Genomic DNA, 22,604 nt, shown 5'->3' with positions numbered 1-22,604 from the left:
CCTGCGACCCTGGTATGTACGCCACTGCGTCGAACATAGCCCTGACCAATCAGCATCTCCTCATAAAGATAAGTTGAATCAATGCATCTCTCTGAGGAAAGTTCAGTGTCTGCATGCAGAGGGTGGAGACACTGAATGGCAGTGCTGCACACCAGGCAGTACTGCCCCAGGAAGCACCTCTAGCAGCCTTCTAAGGAGCGGCCAGTGGAGTTATTTTCTCTGAAAAGACAGTGTTTACTGCAAAAAGCCTGAATGGAATGATTCTACTTACCAGAACAAATACAATAAGCTGTAGTTGTTCTGGTGACTATAGTGTCCCTTTTAGTTTAGGTAATGCAGATGTTGGTCTCTCTAACACTGTGGCATGTCCCCTTTATTCTACACTCACTACATACACTTTTTCTGTCTCAGACTATATACCAGGAACTTCTGCCTGCTAGTAAGAAGGTAAGGAGACAAGTGGACCAGCGAGTGCTAGGGGACAGTCCTTAGAAAGCATGGTGTGAACGCATCATTAGACGCATTTATGTCAAGCTCAGGGTGCTGCCTGCATAGTATGCCCTTAGTTGGACAGCATGCATGATTGGCAGGCAGCCTGACATCCATTCATGCCAGGCTGACCTTCCAATTCTTTGGACAAACATGCCCCCTTTTTGGGCATGTTCACCCCTTTTGGCAGGTCTGGTCACGTGATTCGTGCCAGTGGCACAACCTTTTACTGCGCCCATTGATTTCCTGCTTCACTGGACACTGCTGTTAGGGGTTATGGATTTACTTGAAAGATGAAAGCATAAATTAGAGAGAGATTAGCATAGAGTATGTGTTTTCTTATAGCTGCATCCTATGAGTTTCCCTCCAGCACCATCTCCATCAGATACATGATGCTTGGGAGGTATGACAGTTTTAGTGTTTTTGGTCGATAAGATTCTGTAATTAGGCCCATCATAATTGTCAGCACCAGGCCCACTGTGCTCTTAATCCGGCACTGTTCACACCTCCTGTCACTTTCTCTCCTCCTGCTTCCAGCAGCTGGTGATGTCTCTCCCAATCCCTTCACCTTCTCTACACACACTAAGAAAACCAGAAACCCCACAAACCTCATCACAATACCCTGCCCTTTACCCTCACTTACCAACATTCAGTGTGCACTTTGTAACGCCCGCTCCATCTGCAGTAATTTAATATCAACAGCCTGTCACGTATTCAAAAATATAAAAATGTGGTCAATGGCATTTACTGTCCACACAGGAAAAGTTGTGCCGAGCAGCAGCCAAATCCACAGAAGGGTTAATGCTGAGCAGCAATTATGCAAATTGGAACCTGGTAACTGCCTTTGGGGTCAAAGGCCGGTTACAGCCTATCAGATCTAGAGGAGGGGTGTTTAGGCCCAGTTCTCATCCTGCTCAGTGCCCTGTTGTGGTTTCCCTTGTGGTTGTCCGAGAGCGCGTTCCTGATTCAAGTTTCTTCTGGTTTTTTACTTTGCCTTTGATTTTGACTTCCCTGTATTCTTTATCCCTGACTTCTGGCTTTCTTTTATCGCTGTGTCTCTTTCTGTTTCCCTTGACCTTGGCTATTCCTGACTATTCTTTGGTACGTTAAGTTCGGCCATTCTAAGGCCCGGTAATACGTTACCTATTAGTCATCTGTGTGACACAATTCTACGTGCTGGATCAACTAGTAATCCTGACACAGCCATACACAACTTTTTCCTCTCAAACTCACTCACGCTACTTGCACTTACATAGACCTGGCTGTCCCCCTCTGATAATGCTACTTCTTCTTTATGTTTTGGTGGGTTACAATTCTCTCACACTCCCAGATTCAACTGTAAAGGAGGTGGTGTAGGCATCCTTCTTTCCCCTCAATGTACCTTTCAACCAATCATAACCCCCCTGCCCTATCCTTTTCTTCTTTTGAAGTTCACACTGTCTGCCTTTTTAAACCCACTCCTTTAAGAATTGCTATCTGACTTTCTCCACTATAAATTTATGCTGAGCTCATACAGCTTTGCTCTTTCCTCTGCAAAACTAAATTACTTCAATACCCTCATAACCACACTCTCCCGCAAACCCAAACAACTATTTTACACATTTAACTCTCTTCTTAGCCCTATTGTTCCTCCTACACCTACTAACTTGACCACCTCAGACTTTGCAACTCACTTCACTGACAAGATCTCTACAATCAGGGAAGAGATCACTCATCTTTCTTCTTCCCCTTACAATATTTCCCCTAACCTCACTCCCTCGGCTGTTCTATGTTCATTCGGAAGAGGTTTCTGCTCTGCACCAGTCCTCCCACCCCACCACCTGCTCCCTAGATACAATTCCCTCGCATCTCATTCATACTCTGTCTTCTTCTCTTTCTCCACCTCTCACTAAAATTCTCAATCTCTCTCTCTCCTCTGGCATATTTCCATCGCCCTTCAAACATGCAACTGTAACCCCAATTCTAAAGAAGCCCAAACGTGACCCTAACTCCCTGTCCAACTACTGTCCTATCTCGCTACTGCCTTTTGCATCCAAGATCCTTGAAAGAGTTGTGTATGCGAGATTGACAGACTTTCTCGAGTCCAACTCTCTGCTAGACCCGCTTCAGTCTGGTTTCCACGCTAAGCACTCTGTGGAAATGGCACTGACCAAAGTAACCAATGATCTACTCGCTGCAAAACCTCGTGGTCACTACTCTATCCTAATTCTATCCTAATCCTTATCAACAGCTTCTTCTCATCCTCCGCAATATTGGTCTACAAGATATTGCTCTCTCCTGGTGCTCCTCCTACCTCTCCCATCGCTCTTTCAGTGTTTCTTTATCTGGCTCTGCTTCTTCTCCTCAACTCCTCTCTGTTGGTGTCCCCCAAGGTTTAGTCCTTGGTCCCCTACTGTTCTCTATCTATACTGCCTCCCTTGGTAAACTCATTAGCTTCTTTGGCTTCCAATAATTTCAGCGGCCTTTGACACCGTTGATCATGCTCTCCTTCTTCAAACTCTTCAATCACTTGGTCTCTGTGACTCTGTCCTCTCATGGTTTTTCTCTTATCTCTCCCAACGCTCATTCAGTGTCTCTTTTTCTAATGATACCTCCTCCCCTCGTCCTGTCTCGGTTGGAGTCCCCCAAGGCTCCGTCCTTGGTCCCCTTCTATTTTTTCTTTATACTGCCTCTCTTGGCAAACTTATTATCTCTTTTGGATTCCACTACCACCTCTATGCTGATGACACCCAGCTATATCTCTCCTCCCCGGACCTCTCCCCTGCCGTCCTGCAACATGTCACTGCTTGCCTTTCTTCCATCTCTGACTGGATGTCCTCACGCTTTCTGAAACTCAATCTCTCAAAAACTGAGCTCCTTGTCTTTCCTCCTCCTAATACTGATCCTCCTCTTTCGCTCTCCCTTCAAGTTTCTGGTACTAACATCAGTCCATCCTTGCAAGCGCGCTGTCTTGGTGTCATACTTGACTCTGGTCTCACCTTTGAGCCTCACATCCAGCATGTTGCCAAATAGTGTAGATTCCATCTTAAAAACATAGCCCGCATCCGCCCCTTTCTTGCACCAGTTTCTACCAAGGAGCTTGTCCATACTCTAGTAATTTCTCTAGTAATGGATTATTGTAACCCTCTCCTGGTCTTCCCAAAAGCCGTACTGCACCCCTACAGTCCGTAATGAACGCTGCTGCTAGACTGATTTTCCTCTCTAGTCATTTCTCTCACACCTCACCCCTCTGCCAGTCCTTACATTGGCTTCCTGTATGCTATAGGAGTCAATTCAAGGTACTAACTCACACCTATAAAGCACTGAACAACTCTAGCCCCTCTTATATCTCCTCACAGATCCATAAGTATGTCCCTTCTCGGTCTCTCCGCTCTGCCCGGGACCACCTCATGTCCGTTGTCCGCACCCGTACGGCCAACTCGCGTTTGCAGGACTTCTCGTGCGCGGCTCCCTTACTATGGAATAGCCTGCCTACCGCCATCAGACTCTCCCCTAGTCTTGCATCTTTTAAGAAGTGCCTTAAAACCCATCTCTTTAGAAAAGCTTATGGCCTCCAAGACTAACCCTTACCTCTCCTAAAGGGCAGCCCACCTTATTTGATTGCAAATTCCTGTCCTAATGTGTTTTACACCCCACCTCCTATAGAATGTAAGCTAGATTGAGCAGGGTCCTCTTCAACCTATTGTTCCTGTAAGTTTATTTGTAATTGTCCTATTTATAGTTAAATCCCCTCTCATAATATTGTAAAGTGCTACGGAATCTGTTGGCGCTATATAAATGGCAATAATAATAATAATAATAATAATAATAATAATAATAATATCATTTCTATGTTAATGACACGCAAATCTACCTGTCCTCTCCTGATCTCTCTCCCGTACCTCTTGACTAGTGCCTCTCTGCTATTTCTAACTGGATGGCTGCCCACTTCCTTAAACTCAACTTGACCAAAACTGAAATTCTGGTCTTTCCTACCTCAAGTGTTGCTACTCCTGTGTCTGTCTCCCTCCAAGTCAATGGTGCTACCATCAGCTCCACCACGCAGGCTCACTGTCTAGGTGTTCTTTTTTACTCCGACCTCTCCTTCACGCCTCATGTTCAGTCTATCACCAAATCCTGTTGTTTCCATCTCAAAAACATTGCGCGCATCTGACCCTACTTAACGCCAGATGCGACTAAGGTGCTGGTCCATTCCACTGTCCTTTCTCGCCTTGACTACTGTAATCTTCTTCTCAGTGGTCTTACGTGCTGCCAACTTGCGCTGTTTCAGTCCATAATGAATGCGGCAGCGAGGCTTATCTTCCTGTCCGCCCGCACCTCCCACGCCTCATCCTTCTGTCAGTCCCTACATTGGCTTCCTGTAAGATATAGGGCTCAATTTAAAATTCTGGTTCTTGCTTTCACATCTCTACATAATGCTGCTCCCACCTATCTATCCTCCCTAATACACAAGTATGTCCCGTCTAGGCCCTTACTCTCTGCTGAAGACTTACGTCTATCTTCTGTCCGTACTCCCACCTCTGATGCTCGCCTTCAAGACTTCTCGAGGGCTGCACCGTTCCTGTGGAACTCACTTCCCTCCTCCGTTGGATGCTCACCCAGTCTCCACACCTTCAAAAAAAAACGTTAAAAACCCACTTCTTCATAAAAGCGTATCAATTAAACTGTTAATAGCTCCCGACTGATTCCTCTCTTGCAACTGTCATTAGTCTAATACTATCCTTACCTTTTTGTGTCATTTTACCCCACTCCCGTTAGCATGTAAGCTCAATGAGCAGGGCCCTCAACCCCTCTGATCCTGTGTTTCCAACTTGTCTGGTTACAACTACATGTCTGTTCGTCCACCCATTGTAAAGCGCTATGGAATTTGTTGGCACTATATAAATAATAACATAATAATAATAATAATAATTATTATCCTTTGTGTGTTATTTAAGTTGTTAACACATTGTCTTGTCATTTTAAGCACTTTCCACTTCTTGGTTGCTTTTATATTAAGTGACTTATCAACTTGTTGTTCATTGTTGCTTGTGACTCTGCCCCTTTCTGCCTGTGGTCAATGTGTGTCTTTATCAATGTTTGCAGACCTAAAGTGAAATGAGCGAAAATATATTAGACAGCAGGAAGGAGGTCCGTACTTTCTATACTGTATACATTTAGTGTAACAATTAGACACAATACACTAAAAATGGCTAATTCATTAAATGACAGGCTCATTGGATAGCATCTTTTAAACCCAAACGCACAACTACTAGTGGCAGGCCATTGGACATTAAAAGGTTTAACTATAAAACATATGCATGTTTATGTTATATATAGGAGGAATGTACCATCAAAATAGTGTTTAGAATAGATTACAGCATACAAGATCCCTTATGTAAAGTATAGAAAAGAACCATGTGGTCACTATGTGTGGAAACAATTGTACCAACAATGTAGCTAAGAATTATGAGTTTGGGATTAAAATTATGTAGCTGGTGAGCAAGTCTTGTACAACTTTCTTACTTTTTATGTTTAAATCAAAACATATTTTTTTTTTACATATAACCTTTTGCTAAAACAATTGTATTGCCATAAACCGGGTAATTCCGTGAGAAACACAGAAGGTTCTATTGCAGCAGATGATAACACTCAATGTTTGGGCAGTCGCCCAGAAAAAACAGGAAGTTTAAAAAAAAAAAAAAAAAAGAGTAAATGTACTTTTTTTTTAACCAACAACTTTACAAGAACTAACTATAGAACAACACATAATTAATTCTCCGTGTTCCATTCCTGTTGACCATGGGCTGCTGATACAGTTTCTTCATTGCAGTTTATACTAATAACTCACAGTGCTGCAGAACTCTGCTTACTCTTCTGGACTTGACACAGTTTCAAAATCTTCTGTAAGTAAAACATCTCTTAGTAGATTGTGCTCTAAAATGCTCTGTTTGCGTAGAGTCTAGAGTTTTTTTTATTTACAACATTGCAATAATTAAAACACAAGTTATAATGAAACAATTTGGAAATGTTTTTTTGATGTGTTTAAATTTCTTTTTTTTTTTTTTTTGTTAATCATCGTTTTTATTGAAAACATGTTAGCACAAGAATAGGGCACGCAGGCCTGTATAAGAAATATTTGAAAAGACAAAGTACAGGTCAAGAGTTAAGTATTGTAAATACAAAATGATAGTCTATGGATCATTGCTTGGTTACATAGTTATTTCCCATGTGGGGTATAGCATCATTTAATGTGATCATGCCATGAGAGCGTTGTCTAATTACGTAAACCTTGTCCAACGCACTGTTCTGCGGATTTACTTGTCGTTCAAGGCTGAGCGTATGTCACTATGTGGGTATATGGCTGTTTCCCTCGACCTAGTATAAGGTTGTGATCTCCTTTTTTATACGTAGAAGTTGCTCTTAAACCTACGTTAAGTATCAGGAGACCTACGTCCTATACACTTTTTGTAGATGTGGAGTTGTAAGTCACCGGTACTGGTGTCAGGGTGTTGGACTTTAGTCGTTTACCTCGCAGATAACAGTGTGCGGGTGTAGTGTTGCACTGTGCTTTTCTATAAGCCTAAAGTTGTTATCTATCGTCCCTGTCTCGATGATTACTGGCGCGGTCGATTTTCTCGTGTTCGTGGGGCGGTTTGCAGTCCGGATTAAGAGTCGTGGGGTGTGGGTAACAGTGTCGTCTGTGGTCATTGTGTTCATGTGTGGTGTAGTGCGTGTTTTACGAGTACTTGGGTGTATTAGTCGTCCTTTCCTTCCGTGGACTGGAGGCAGTGTAGTTGGGGTATTGCATGTTAGGGGTTGTAGGGTGTGTTACTCTCCTCCCCTTTCGTGTGTTTAAATTTCAACTTCCTACATTTTTCAGGTGATTTTATTTCTTTCTATAGCACGAGTTGTCTAAAAAAAATCATAAATTATTGCGCATTGTAAATGGCTGTTTTTACACTTTGCTATGTTGGCCTAAAATGAGCAATTCCTTTTATCATTACTTTATAAGTCATAGTTTAGTAAATTAACCCTCTAGTGTATATCTGTATATTATTATTTTAATTACCAGTTAGTATTGTAATTTGTGTAGATTTCTCTTACAACAGGTTTTCATATTGTGTAAGAACTAATTTAGTTTTTTTTCCACAAGGGGGCGCACAAAGAAGTAAGAATCTTTGCTGATAAATATAATGTTTTAAATATATATACATATATATCGACGGAAGGTTAAATGGCGCACAAGGAGGAAAATATATGTATAGCGAGCATACACAATATAAATCGAAACAAATAGCTGCAACTCACTGGGAGTCCTGGTGAGATCTCCTAAGTGCTAAATAGGTAATAAGGAATAGTGAGTGCGCTTACAATAAATAAAATACAGTGTTAATCACACCTAAAAAATTTGAAGGGCATATAACACATTTGATTACAATGCAATAATACCAAAGTGCTATAGTGCTTTAAGAAATTTACACAATATGTGGAGTGCCAAAGTGCATATATGTGCAGACAAGGGATATCCAATATAAATAAAAAAAGGACTGATATACTTGCAGAGCTTCTGGAACAAATAATACACGGCTCTGTAATACAAATAATACAACACCTAGTGCAATATGTTTGTACAGTGCAAAATTAACAATAAATAAATAGGTATCTCACTCACAATGGTGGAGTGGTTGAAGTACCACCCCAAACTATCAGGCTCCAGGGAGGATCAGCCCCCAGTGATCGTGGGATCCACTCAGTGTAGAAAGAACGTGGGCCAATCCGGATATGTGTAAACCAAGAATTTCTTTATTACCAATGCATAAAAATATAAAACACCAGTCTCCTGCAACCTGCTACCGATAGTCCGAGAAAGAGAGAGAAGGTCTATAATCAGAGTGTCCTCCTCGCAGCTCAATCCTCATGGATACACGGATACACGGTGTAGGTGCAAAAACTTCCGGATTGTTTAGATGCAATGCATTTCTCCCCTCCCACGGGGCTTTTTCATGCACTTTGGCACTCCACATATTGTGTAAATTTCTTAAAGCACTATAGCACTTTGGTATTATTGCATTGTAATCAAATGTGTTATATGCCCTTCAGATTTTTTAGGTGTGATTAACACTGTATTTTATTTATTGTAAGCGCACTCACTATTCCTTATTAAATATATATACATGCCGTCTTCTCACCAAGATTTGGGGAAATATAGCAGTATTATCGCACATTTTAGGGCTTTCGTCTTTTGAAATATGAAGGAATGTCTAATTAGCATTTGCAAGTTGCATTACCTTCATGTTAGACAAGACATCATGTGAATATTATTAAGCTTTTTGTTCAAACAGCTTAACCAATGCCACATGGCTTTGTGCTGTAGTGCAATTAACCTTAGAAAATCATGTGTTAAAATTCACAAAATATTGACAATGGGAATCACATGGTATAACCATGGTTTATAGAGACATAAAGGAAGACAAGCAAATGCCCATTTCTTTTCCTTACACCATTATGGATAATTTAATTCAGGAACAGTCATATCTCACTCAATGTACATAATAAATAAATAATAATTATAAAGTAAACAAAATAATTTTAAATTAACTCATCGCTTACTATTCCTACTTTCACTATCTATAACTTGAAAATGTGAATTTTCTGTCTCTGAAAATGATAACTTGAATTAAATGAGAAAATAAAATGCACAAACCTCTAGTGATGATAGAGAGCAGAAAAACACACAACACAAAATAAAAACAAAAGAATTCAGGGAAACAATCTTATGGATACCCTGAATATTCCTTAACCTAAAGAATACGTTGCACAAACAGAGATATTTAGGTTACCTGCTGGGTTTAAACTCTACTGACTATCATTAGCAACCCCAGAGCAAGAGTTCTGACTCGCTAATGCCAATTCTGGGAATATGCCATTGCCAAGGCACTCATTCGTTAGCTAAAAATGCGCTACTCATGCTCTCAGCAGGTGAACAAGCAGCAGGATCAGAATTCGGCTACTGCAGCTCTGTAGAAGCCAGATGGCCAGATGCAGTTAAGCCAGCATTGTGGCAGTCCCAAGGAAGAACCAACCAGTTTGAATATGGCTTGCTCCCTTACCATGGAATGGTGTCAGGACATTCCCATTTTCATAGCCAGTTGAGTTGAGTGAACCCGGACTGAAAAAGTTTGGGTTTGTACAGAACATTAGGTTTTTTGGACCCCAGGCCCGAACACGGACATATCACATTCAGGTTAGAGTTCGGTGTTCAGCGATTTAATGGCGTTTTCAAAGGCTGCAGGGAAGCCAATCAACAAGCGTTTGACTCATGTGCCCTTAGAAGCCACACACAGCCATGCCTACTAATGGCATGGTTGTGATTGGCCAGTGCAGCATGTGACCCAGCCTCTATATACAAGCTGGAGTTGCGTAGCGCCGCACGCACCTGAGGTCTTATTAGTGTAGGGAGAGGATGCTGCCGCTGATAGGAAAGAATTCTGCAAACTAGTACATTAGTGGGGTGGGGTGCACTTAATATCTGAGAGTCAAATAGAAGCTTCAAATACCGCGGTTACATTGGAGTTTTAAAAAGTCAATTTGTTTTGGTGCTAAATAGTACATTAGTGGGATAGTATATTAGTGGGGTGCACTTCATATCTGAGAGTCAAATAGAATAATCAAATACTGCTGTCACATTGCAGTTTTAAAATGTAAAAAGTTTTAGGTGCTAAAAAGTACATTAGTGGTATCCACTTCATATCTGAGAGTCAAATAGAAGCGTTTAATAATGTGCTTACAGCGCAGTTGTAAAAATTCTAATTTTCTGGGTGCTAATCTGCTAAATAGTACATTTTGTGGCCTGCTCTTCATATCTGAGAGTCAAATAGAAGCGTCTAATAGTGTGCTTACAGCGCAGTGGTAAAAATTCTAATTTTCTGGGTGCTAAGCTGCTAAATAGTACATTTTGGGGCGTGTACTTCATATCTGAGAGTTTAAATAAAAGCGTCTAATAGTGTGCTTACAGCGCAGTTGTAAAAATTCTAATTGTTTTGCTGCTAATCTGCTAAATAGTACATTTTGTGGCCTGCTCTTCATATCTGAGAGTCAAATAGAAGCGTCTAATAGTGTGCTTACAGCGCAGTGGTAAACATTCTTATTTTCTGGGTGCTAATTTGCTAAATAGTACATTTTGGGGCGTGCTCTTCATATCTGAGAGTCAAATAGAAGCGTCTAATAGTGTGCTTACAGCGCAGATGTAAAAATTCTAATTTTCTGGGTGCTAATCTGCTAAATAGTACATTTTGTGGCCTGCTCTTCATATCTGAGAGTCAAATCGAAGCGTCTAATAGTGTGCTTACAGCGCAGTTGTAAAAATTCTAATTTTCTGGGTGCTAATCTGCTAAATAGTATATTTTGGGGCGTGCACTTCTTATCTGAGAGTTTAAATAAAAGCGTCTAATAGTGTGCTTACAGTGCAGTTGTAAAAATTAGATTTTTTTTGCTGCTAATCTGCTAAATAGTACATTTCCGGCCTGCGGTGCACTTCATATCTGAGAGTCAAATCGAAGTGTCTAATAGTGTGTTTACAGCGCAGTTGTAAAAATTCTAATTTTCTGGGTGCTAATCTGCTAAATAGTACATTTTGGGGCGTGCACTTCATATCTGAGAGTCAAATCGAAGCGTCTAATAGTGTGCTTACAGCGCAGTTGTAAAAATTCACATTTTCTGGGTGCTAATCTGCTAAATAGTACATTTTGGGGCGTGCACTTCATATCTGAGAGTCAAATCGAATCGTCTAATAGTGTGCTTACAGCGCAGTTGTAAAAATTCTAATTTTCTGGGTGCTAATCTGCTAAATAGTACATTTTGGGGCCTGCGGTGCACTTCATATCTGAGAGTCAAATAGAAGTGTCAAATAGTGCGCTTACTGTGCAGTTGTAAACATTCTAATTGTTTTTCTGCTAATCTGCTGCTTACATTGGAGTTTTAAAAAGTAATTTTTTTTTGGTGCTAAATAGTATATTTGGGGTGTTCACTTCATATCTGAGAGTCAAATAGAAGCATCTAATAGTCTGCTTACAGCGCAGTGGTAAAAATTCTTATTTTCTGGGTGCTAATCTGCTAAATAGTACATTTTGTGGCGTGCGGTGCACATCATATCTGAGAGTCAAATAGAAGCATCTAATAGTGTGCTTACAGTGCAGTGGTAAACATTCTTATTTTCTGGGTGCTAATCTGCTAAATAGTAAATTTTGGGGCGTGCTCTTCATATCTGAGAGTCAAATCGAAGCGTCTAATAGTGTGCTTACAGCGCAGTTGTAAAAATTCTAATTTTCTGGGTGCTAATCTGCTAAATAGTACATTTTGGGGCTTGCACTTCATATCTGAGAGTCAAATAGAAGCGTCTAATAGTGTGCTTACAGCGCAGTTGTAAAATTTCTAATTTTCTGGGTGCTAATCTGCTAAATAGTACATTTTGGGGCGTGCACTTCATATCTGAGAGTCTAATAGTGTGCTTACAGCGCAGTTGTAAAAATTCTAATTTTCTGGGTGCTAATCTGCTAAATAGTACATTTTGGGGCTTGCACTTCATATCTGAGAGTCAAATAGAAGCGTCTAATAGTGTGCTTACAGCGCAGTTGTAAAAATTCACATTTTCTGGGTGCTAATCTGCTAAATAGTACATTTTGGGGCGTGCACTTCATATCTGAGAGTCAAATCGAATCGTCTAATAGTGTGCTTACAGCGCAGTGGTAAACATTCTAATTTTCTGGGTGCTAATCTGCTAAATAGTAAATTTTGGGGCGTGCACTTCATATCTGAGAGTCAAATAGAAGTGTCAAATAGTGCGCTTACTGTGCAGTTGTAAACATTCTAATTGTTTTTCTGCTAATCTGCTGCTTACATTGGAGTTTTAAAAAGTAATTTTTTTTTGGTGCTAAATAGTATATTTGGGGTGTTCACTTCATATCTGAGAGTCAAATAGAAGCATCTAATAGTCTGCTTACAGCGCAGTGGTAAAAATTCTTATTTTCTGGGTGCTAATCTGCTAAATAGTACATTTTGTGGCGTGCGGTGCACATCATATCTGAGAGTCAAATAGAAGCATCTAATAGTGTGCTTACAGTGCAGTGGTAAACATTCTTATTTTCTGGGTGCTAATCTGCTAAATAGTAAATTTTGGGGCGTGCTCTTCATATCTGAGAGTCAAATCGAAGCGTCTAATAGTGTGCTTACAGCGCAGTTGTAAAAATTCTAATTTTCTGGGTGCTAATCTGCTAAATAGTACATTTTGGGGCTTGCACTTCATATCTGAGAGTCAAATAGAAGCGTCTAATAGTGTGCTTACAGCGCAGTTGTAAAATTTCTAATTTTCTGGGTGCTAATCTGCTAAATAGTACATTTTGGGGCGTGCACTTCATATCTGAGAGTCAAATAGAAGCGTCTAATAGTGTGCTTACAGCGCAGTTGTAAAAATTCTAATTTTCTGGGTGCTAATCTGCTAAATAGTACATTTTGGGGCTTGCACTTCATATCTGAGAGTCAAATAGAAGCGTCTAATAGTGTGCTTACAGCGCAGTTGTAAAAATTCTAATTTTCTGGGTGCTAATCTGCTAAATAGTACATTTTGGGGCGTGCACATCATATCTGAGAGTCAAATAGAATCATCTAATAGTGTGCTTACAGTGCAGTGGTAAACATTCTTATTTTCTGGGTGCTAATCTGCTAAATAGTAAATTTTGGGGCGTGCTCTTCATATCTGAGAGTCAAATAGAAGCGTCTAATATTGAGCTTACAGCGCAGTGGTAAACATTCTTATTTTCTGGGTGCTAATTTGCTAAATAGTACATTTTGGGGCGTGCTCTTCATATCTCCACCGCTGCTTCCACCTACACTGCCATGGTCACCACCTCCTCAACCTATGGGTCACTTAGTATAAACTATGTACACATTAGAAGAAGCTTGTGAAGGCCTTTTCTCCATGCATCAGGACTGCAAGAAATGCACCGCAGGCCACAAATGTTTCTTTTTTTGTATTTTCTCCATGCATCAGAAGTTGAGCTCAGTTTGAACAATGAAAGAGATTACCCTGCACCCCAACCCTCTCTCAAATGGATAATTCTGGTGATCCTCCTGACAGCTATGCTTTAGATTTTGATTTATGTTCTTCCAAAGCTAAAATCAAAGATTCCATCTAGTGCTATTTTATGGCTCAGCTCCTACTCTTACCGCCATTTTATTTGCTTTTGCAGCTCTCTAGCCCTTTCCAGGAGTTTCTCAGAGGCATTTTTGTGGCCAAAAGTTCTTGTCCCCACTGACTTCAATGGACCCGAACCCGGACTTTTTTTCAAAGTTCGGCCGAACCCGCCGAACCCGAACATCCAGGTGTCCGCTCAACTCTAGTTATGATGCTTGGAGTAACCCTTTGAAGTGGCTCTGTCATCTTCTGGGTTCTTCTTTGCATGTTTTGGTTTGGTGTATTGTGGCACAAGAGTGAAGTAGAAGGTAGGTTGTACTTACCTGAACCTGTTCCTTGTGCCATCTTAATCCATTGCATCATCTTTATTTCCTGATGCTTAATTTCCTAGGAGCTGATGTCAATGTTTTACCCTTCGCATGCACAAGAGTATGAAACTGATAAGACCACAGAAGCCTCCATAGAAAAAAATGTTTTTCCCGTCCAGTAACCAGTCAGCTCTGCATTTTTGTCAAGCTTTGTCAAGTGTAGTGAAAATACATAAGACAAAGTAGTCCTTAATTTTTTACATAAAACCACAGCGAAATTTCAACACAGTCTTTGTAGCATTTTAGATTTGATCTTTACGAAACAACTATCCAGGGTGGGGGGATAGTTGACAGAGCTGTTTTAATATCAACACATTATTTCATGTCTTCATAATCCATGCTGGAATTGACAAACATAAAATTTTAAGTTGAATGCTAATTTAATTATTTTAAAATAAATAAAGCATAGTAACAACCCATGGATTTTGGGCTAAGGTAAAATCCCCAGGACGTACTTGAAAACTAGAGTAATCTGAACGCACCTTTCCTGGTTAAATACTTTGTTATTATTATATTAGTGATGGTACATCATCTATTGCAAACTCCAAGTGTATGCTTAGACAAGCAAGTGACTTACATCCATATTCTGGTCCTCTAGAAACTACACTGCTATACATATTAATAGCAGTTACCATTCAAATTTTATTAAGTTTCCAAGTAGACTCATCCATGTTGTCAAAATACAGATTAAGGAATAGCACACACACAAAAAATATAGTTTTTACATTTTACAAGGCTTCTTAAAATCATCCAACTTAGCAAACAAATATAAGGATTCGGTTACTCCATATGGCCATATCGTGTTTAGCCAGCCACTCACTACCAGTACCCGATATTGGTTTCGGTATTGGTGGGCTTTACATGATATAACCATAAGTTGTATTAGAATCCCCATATTTGTTTGTTCAGATATTTTTACATAGCTTGCAAAATTTAAAACAAATGTATTTTTTTTGTATGCGCACTGTTCCTTAATCTGTATTTTAAATATATATTATGTTCTGAAAAGCAAAAGTTGCTGCTAAGAAGTCAAAGTTCTGGGTGTGCTCCAATTCCCTTTTTTTCTGTGTATATTTGTAATCCAGACCAGATTCTTTCTGGGTTAAGCACACCACACCCGCACTCCAGTGCTCCTTTGGAGGTGACCACAGAGAAGTATAAATTGAGAAGTCTCTGGAAGTGGTTTAAGCAGTGAGTATTGCAGCTAGCATGCTAATTGCCCATGTCATGTTACAATTAGTGTAGGACCCAATGATATTGTTGATGTAGTGATGTAGTGACATTATATTGCCATATGATGAAACTGAATATCCATATTTTCTTGCCAAAATAGGTGATTATTGTAAAATATTGAACTGTATATTTGTGCACACTGTTCCTTAATCTGTACATAATCAAGAAATGTTCTCTGCTGAGCAAATATAAGTTGTATGTGTGGCAACTTCATAACAGCTATAACTGATTAAACTGCACATATAACATTTTCACATTTTACCAAATGCAATTGTTTGTATAAAGGCAGATAGTGTTATTGTAAAATGATATAAAATGTCACGTTAAAAAAAAAAAAAAAAAACACTAAGCAACCCTGTAATCTTGTAAATGTATTGAGTATTTCAATGAAAGTGCAACCATGGCATGTTATTAAACCAGATTAAATAAAATTGTAGAGTCTTCCTGAATCCCAGTAACCGTTAGAAAACCTCAAGAGTTTATTTAAGCTCAATGTACTAAAGATTAATCGTGAATTAATTCCTACAAGTAAAATGTGTACATGGAATAATATTGAAAAAAAAAAAACAGTCTTAACAGTATTGTTTTCTTTTTAACAGATGGAAGAAATTATGATTAAAAATCAAGAGTCCTTAAGCAATGACAGCATTTATTGTGAACAAGATTCTAAGTACAAACAACATGTATATAGTGCTGTTTACATTGTTGTGTTTTTTATCGGGGTTCTGTTTAATGGAGCAGCACTATATGTCTTCTGCGTGGTCAATAAAAAAAGAGGACCATCAACATTATGCTTGATGAATCTCGCAGCTGCCGACCTCTTCTTCATAATATTTCTCCCCTTGAGAATAACATACTTTCAAATGGATGCAACATGGATCTTTGGAGACATCATGTGCCGTGTCACAACTTACTCTTTTTATTTCAGCATGTACACCAGCATCTTCTTCCTAGCCTGTCTCAGCCTTTTCAGATATTACTCTGTTACATCTTACAAAGTAATCAATGTGAAAAGGGTCTCGAAGATATGTGTGATCATTTGGCTCTTCACAGGAATTAGCACAACACCTTTCCTGTTCACTGGCTCCCACGTCCGCAAAAATGTAACACGGTGCTTTGAGCCCTCAGGCTTGTCTGCTTGGACCAAGATAATGTACATGAACTATTATGCTCTGATTGTTGGATTCATCATTCCATTTTTGACCATTTTAGTATTTAATGGATTACTTATCAGGTATATATTACTGATACCTATGGAGAAAAAACACGTTCGAAGACAAGTCACAATGATTGTATTGGTCTTAATAGTTTGCTGTGTTTGCTTTTTACCCTACCACATTCAGAGGACAGTACATTTACACTATTTGGTTCATCACCCCGATATCTGTAGCTTGCACGATGTTCTAGAACGCACTGTTGTGGCCACTCTTAGTTTAGCTATACTGAACAGCTGTCTTGATCCTCTATTGTATGTTTTTGTAGGCCATGGTTTTAAAACATGGCTACTTTTATTATGTAAAACTAAAGGTAGTTTAAATGTGAGACCTTTGTCAACTGAATCTGGTGATGTAAACAATGTGTTGGTGGAAGAAGTACAGATGGAGGAAACTTTAGTAAGAAAGACATAGCACATTTTTGACCATGCCCATGTGATTCTGCTCCATGTTGTTTGCTGTGATGAGTAGTGGTTAAGCATGTATTCATTTTAACAAAGGGACATAAATCACTTTTAAACAACTGTCTCATTTAAAACTTTCCGTTTTAATTAGACCGTTGCCTCATTCCGCAGGCTGAAAAATGCAGGTATATATTATTTATATATATATATATATATATATATATATATATATATATTTAGCTGTTTCCTCTCTCTAATGCTTTCCACACCCACTCCAGGAGAGACACAGATCTAGCCAATCCGTATCCTATCCCTAGGGATGCTGGAAAAGTGCATTGGGCATGCCTGACAGATTTACACATGTGCATGTTGGAAAATGCCTTCAACTTGCAGAGGGAGAAGAGAGGAGTCTGATCAGTGTGATTCAAGTAGACCAGGCTCCAGTATGTGGTTTCTCTCTCTCTCCCTGGTGCACAATAATGCGCTGTTTCTGTTTATAGTGGACTGGTCTGGAACTGTGGGGAAGAGAGAATGGGGAGGCTGAAAAACTAGCTGGGAGATGTGCCCCATAATGCAATTTGACTGAGTTTAGAATGATTTTATGAATGTTTATTATACCTCTTTCAATGCTTTTTTGCTTTATTTTGGTTTGTATATTTGTTTAAAAGGGTTTGCTTGTTGGTTTAAAAAAATTGGCAAAATGCCCCTTTTAACTTTCTAAATGCCCAGACCAGAAAATGCAAAAGGTAGATATATCAATCTCTAAACATTTCAATGCAGAACAAAATGGACACCCTGGGTTTGATCTAACCCCTGTTTAAATTCACTAGATAAATAATGCAATAAAAGTCAAAAATACATTAAATGAAAATAAAATATAATACATCCTAACAAAAAAAAATCTATTTTTTTGTGTATTTTTTAATAAACCTCACAGGTATCAAAATGAGGGGATGGATTTATGGCTGCAGTGATTTTGTAAATATTTGTACTAAGAAACAGTTTGCATAGACAGAGGGTCATTGGAATTGCTTGCACCATAACCTACTTTGTTACTTTGCCTTTGGCAGTAGACATGTACATTCATATTCTTAAAGGGACACTATAGATACCAGAACCACTACGGCTTTAGTAATGGCTCTGGTATCTATAGCCGGCCCCTGCAGGCTAAGCACTGTGAACACTGCATTTTCAGAAAAAAAGCAGTGTTTACTTTGCTGCTTACGAACACCTCTAGTGGCAGTCATCTAGATGGCCACTAGAGGTGCTTCCTAGTCAAGTGCTGCACAGAGCGTCATCATGCTCTGCATGGAGGCACTGAATGTTCCTCATAGAGAGGCATTGATTCAATGCATCTCTATGAGGAGATGTTGACCGTTGAAGCACTGAGTTTTGCTATCTGAAAACATTGGATAGGCTATAGCTTTTAATAGTATAGTTAAAATTAATGGTATAAAGGTTATACAAATAAATAAAGTGGATACTATGTACAAGGATCAGTATAGTATATAGATATACCTAATGAAGGTACAGAATGAACAGTCACTAAAATGACACAAAATATAAAACAATTGTTACAATGATCCATATAAATAGAATGTCAGTGGGGGAAACAAAGACTTACACTTAGTCTTTTGCTGCAATCTAGGTCAAAATAAGGAGGTCCTGTTCAAAGGTTTTCAGGATCATTCTCCTAATATTGTATTCAAAAACCGAAAGGTTTTGCAATAGAGTAGCTAGACAATTAATCAATAGATATAGAAATATATGTGGTGAGTAGAATCCTTAAAATAACATATTGTCTACATATAACAATGATTTGGATCAGTTACCCATGCTTGGTTTACATAAATATACAAGCATGGAATATATATGTAGCAGGTACGGACAGAGATATGTCTGCACGATCAATGGTCACATTTACAGTGCTTCTTGATCATAAAAGAGGCACTAGAATTTGTATAAATGGTGCAAGAAAAAAATGTAACTGCACAAAATAAGATAGCTCCTGCTATAGAACTGGGGAGTAATGCCTGAATAAATCAGGAATGTGGTCAGAATTAACCCTCCACTATTGTAGCCGGAATCAAACTCGGGATCCAAAGATCAGTGCGATACAAATTGGTCTTAACACAAGCTGATACAAATGTCTCTGAGATCACCAGAGGGCCCCTGACGCACGCGTTTCGCCCACAGCTCATCAGAGGGTAACTGATGTGCGGGAAATAACCGATGTTATAAAGGTAAGTGGACAGTTCTTATTGGTTTGATTTGAAAATGGTCATTCGTTTTTAGCCTCCCCTGATGTAGGTGGGGGGCGAAATCATTGCACCACCTACATCAGGGGAGGCTCCCTTGGGCATTATTAATTCATCCATCCTGTGAGTTATATCTAATATAGCGCATTTCTACCCTGTTATACAGTGTTACACTATTATTTGTTCCATATTTTTTGGTAGATCCACAGCTGCATCCTCAATTTTGTGTATACCTATTCTATATTGTAGGGATTATTGCTGGGATATCCCTGGAGGAAGCTGTAACCACTGTCTAATAAGATAAGTGTTTCTCACCTCCTTGTTTTATGTGCAAGGGTGATTGTTTCTGTTCTATATATCTATATGCTAGACTGATCCTTGTACATAGTATCCACTTTATTTATTTGTATAGCCTTTATACCATTAATTTTAACTATACTATTAAAAGCTATATTTTAACACTTAAGGGCACTCACTTTTTCCTCGTTTCCTCCTCACTACTATTGTAGTCCCCAAGGGGTAACCCCTATATGAGTGTATTCCCTTGCTTCCAGTTCTTTCTTTTTTCTTCATTGGATAGGCTAAGATCATAAAGACTGATGATCTCAGCCATGGAGGTAAGATCAGCAGTGGTTAGACTGGCATGGCGTGGGAAAAAAGGTGGATTTGTATTCCTGACACTATAGTGTTCCTTTACGGATTACAAAATGACTGGAAATGTTTGGTCATTTAGTCAGAAAAAGAATTCAAAGCAGCCATTAACAGAATAAAAGAATGGCTTATAGACCAAATTCATTCAGAAATTCCATCAAGCAGCTACTGGCTGCTCGCTATTTAGCAGATATGCCCCCATTCACATGGCGAGCATGGGCATGGGTAGGTGTAAAACTGTCCATGTCTTGCCCTCAATCACCCTTGCACAAGTTTCTGCTCAGTCACTAGGAATATATCCCCTCCCATGCTCCTAAACACTAATTTATAGAATGGGCCGCACCCACCCATGGCCAACCAACCATTGAACTTTGACTAAAATTGCATAACATGGGAACAATTCTCACACTATGACATATCAGGTAAAGAGCTCTGATTTATAAGGCCTTTACACGCTCTGCAACCTCAGTCTGTCAGATGGATTTTTTTTTTATTCCATTAGTTTTTTTCTTGCAATTTTTTTGTTTTTACACCCGCTGATTTTTTTAAATTTTAATATTTATGTTGGGTTCTTCTGGAATTTTTTTTGCCCAGTGGCTGTTCATAGGTTAGCAGACTTTTATTTTTTACATTTTTATGTGGCAGCTTAGTACTCCATTTGCCAGGAGACATGAGAGTGCAACATTGAGGCCTATGGAGTTTCCACAATCCCGCAGGCCCGTCTCCATAGATGATGTATCATGATGAGCGAGATGATATCTGAATCACACAGCAATCTTTTGTGACAGCTCTAGGATTGGGAAAAAGTTGACGGTGAAGCTCCATTTTTTGGTCATCTTTTGAGAGCCTCCGGCTAGTCTATAGGACAAAGTAGATCCTATTTTGTCTAATGGAATCTTTGGATTGTCTTGGATTTTCAATGAAATTCAACACAGTCAGCATTAAATATTTCATTAAAGATTATATCTCTATGAAATACTAGGAAGTGAAAGAGATGATGTTATTCACAATATTTAAAAATCACGTTATTAATAGACTTATTAATGGCAAGAATATTTTGCGCACTATAGACAGTTTTTCCTAAAGGAGATAATTTTTCAGCACACCTGAAATTTGGCCAGATATCTGTTTAGCTCTGCAGAATTTTGGAACTGCTGTTTCAATTTGAGAGTCAAATCAGAAAAACAAAAAAATACATGACAATTGACCAATCAGTGTTCTGTAAACTATATACATAATGTAATATTGTGTCTATTTTGCATTAAGGTAATACGAGTATTTTCCCTTCACTTGGTTCACAGATGAAGTGTGAAAAAGTAACCAATAAAGGGAGAAACAAGAGCAGCAGTAAAAAGCCTAAATGTATGTCGTTATGTATTATATATTTATTAAATATATCTTTTTTCTCTTTATTGCTCACTTCTCACTTTATTTGTGAATAAATACAACATTTAGTGACTGTCCCATAGCCATATTTCATGTTTTCCCCTATCAATTTTTTTGGTGCAAAAGTAGCGAAGCACCCCTCCAATGAACGTAGTCAAATAATTTAGTAACAGTTTGACTAGTTACCTGGGGCCTGTGCCGCTTCCTGCATCTCTGCAGCCAGAAGCGAGTACCAGATACTTCTAAAAGTAGCTGCTTTTAGCTTTCCTGTACTGCAGGGTTCTGTACCGTGAAGTTACAGCTGCAGAGAGGCAGAGACTGCCATCAGTGATACCACAGAAAGCAAGTGGTTTGATTACCATTAAAAAAAAATGGTTTGATTACTTACAATGTGGGGGCGTCAAAGCATATGACACCATAACCACCACAGTGCGATGGAGTCATAATGGTGCCTGCAGTGCCCCTTTAACAAGCATACAAGTATTCTCAAAGCAATTCATATTTTGCGTTACACTAACTTTAATAATGTTAACAGAATACAATACCTGTAGCAAGACTTGCTTTCGTTTAAGAAACATTTAGGGTTAGATATACTAGCCACTAAAAATGAACTTGACTGCTGACCCATAATCCATGTCCACACCGTTGCCCCCCAATAACACACAGGACACCTTCTTAGTGGATAAGGACAACGGCCACAGCTTTATTAAATTTATAACTTTTAACATTATCCAAATCTGTCAGCTGTTGAGTGGTTGCCCAACGGACAGTTCCCCCAACCTTTTTCCATGAGCCTAAACAGACGGCACTCTGCCATCAGCTCCCATGCGGGCTGTCATCTCCCCAAAGCAACTCTTCGTCTTAACCTTTTCATTTGCGCTGTCCAGGATACCGCCAAGCTGTGACAAAACAGAAAACAAAGCCAGACACCAAACAACCAACAGGGTGCATGGGCGGGAACGTCAGTATTCTCCTGTCCCTTGTCTCTGGTGACTGGTGAGTCTCCTCCCCCAGCCTCTTACCAAACTGACCAATTTGCAATATTGTATAATTTTATTATCCAGCCCCTTATTCATGGGCAGCAGTCATGCTCCCCATTCCCAATTTGTCCAGGGGGAAACTTTTTGCGTGAGCAGGGATATTGTCTTAAAATGAACTTCTTATGGTATTGCCTAGCCTTATGGTATTGCCTAGACGCTCATTTCAATAAAAGTTCAATACTGTTCAAGAAGAGAAAAAGAAATAGAATGAGTATCATAGGTCCACTTGAATGCTCATTTATGTTTTAACAGAACCAAAATGAGCAACATTTGCTGCTGTTTCGCACTTGCAACAGTATAGAAAATTCAATGTTCTAGAAAGTAAAGTAAGGAAAATTCAATGTTCTAGAAAGTAAAGTAAGGAAAATGCAATGTTCACATAGACTTACC

General features: G+C 39.2%; 1 protein-coding gene across 1 annotated transcript; it reads left to right on the top strand.

The window, feature by feature from the left end:
- The first annotated feature begins 6,259 nt into the window (after window positions 1–6,259).
- LOC134585581 (cysteinyl leukotriene receptor 2-like) lies at window positions 6,260–17,069 on the top strand. The gene is made up of 2 exons (XM_063441018.1): window positions 6,260–6,374; window positions 15,861–17,069. The coding sequence occupies exon 2, from the start codon at window positions 15,861–15,863 to the stop codon at window positions 16,887–16,889; it is 1,029 nt and encodes a 342-aa protein (XP_063297088.1). The 5' UTR covers window positions 6,260–6,374; the 3' UTR covers window positions 16,890–17,069.
- The last annotated feature ends 5,535 nt before the right edge of the window (window positions 17,070–22,604 follow it).

Source organism: Pelobates fuscus, chromosome 2 (assembly GCF_036172605.1).
Source record: "Pelobates fuscus isolate aPelFus1 chromosome 2, aPelFus1.pri, whole genome shotgun sequence".
Classification (NCBI taxonomy): domain Eukaryota; kingdom Metazoa; phylum Chordata; class Amphibia; order Anura; family Pelobatidae; genus Pelobates; species Pelobates fuscus.
Note: the sequence above shows the minus strand (reverse complement) of the source record. Positions and strands in the feature narration are given on the sequence as shown.

Excerpts from the sequence above, each read along its gene's own strand:
- LOC134585581 (XM_063441018.1), top strand. The coding sequence starts at position 15,861 with ATGGAAGAAATTATGATTAAAAATCAAGAGTCCTTAAGCAATGACAGC.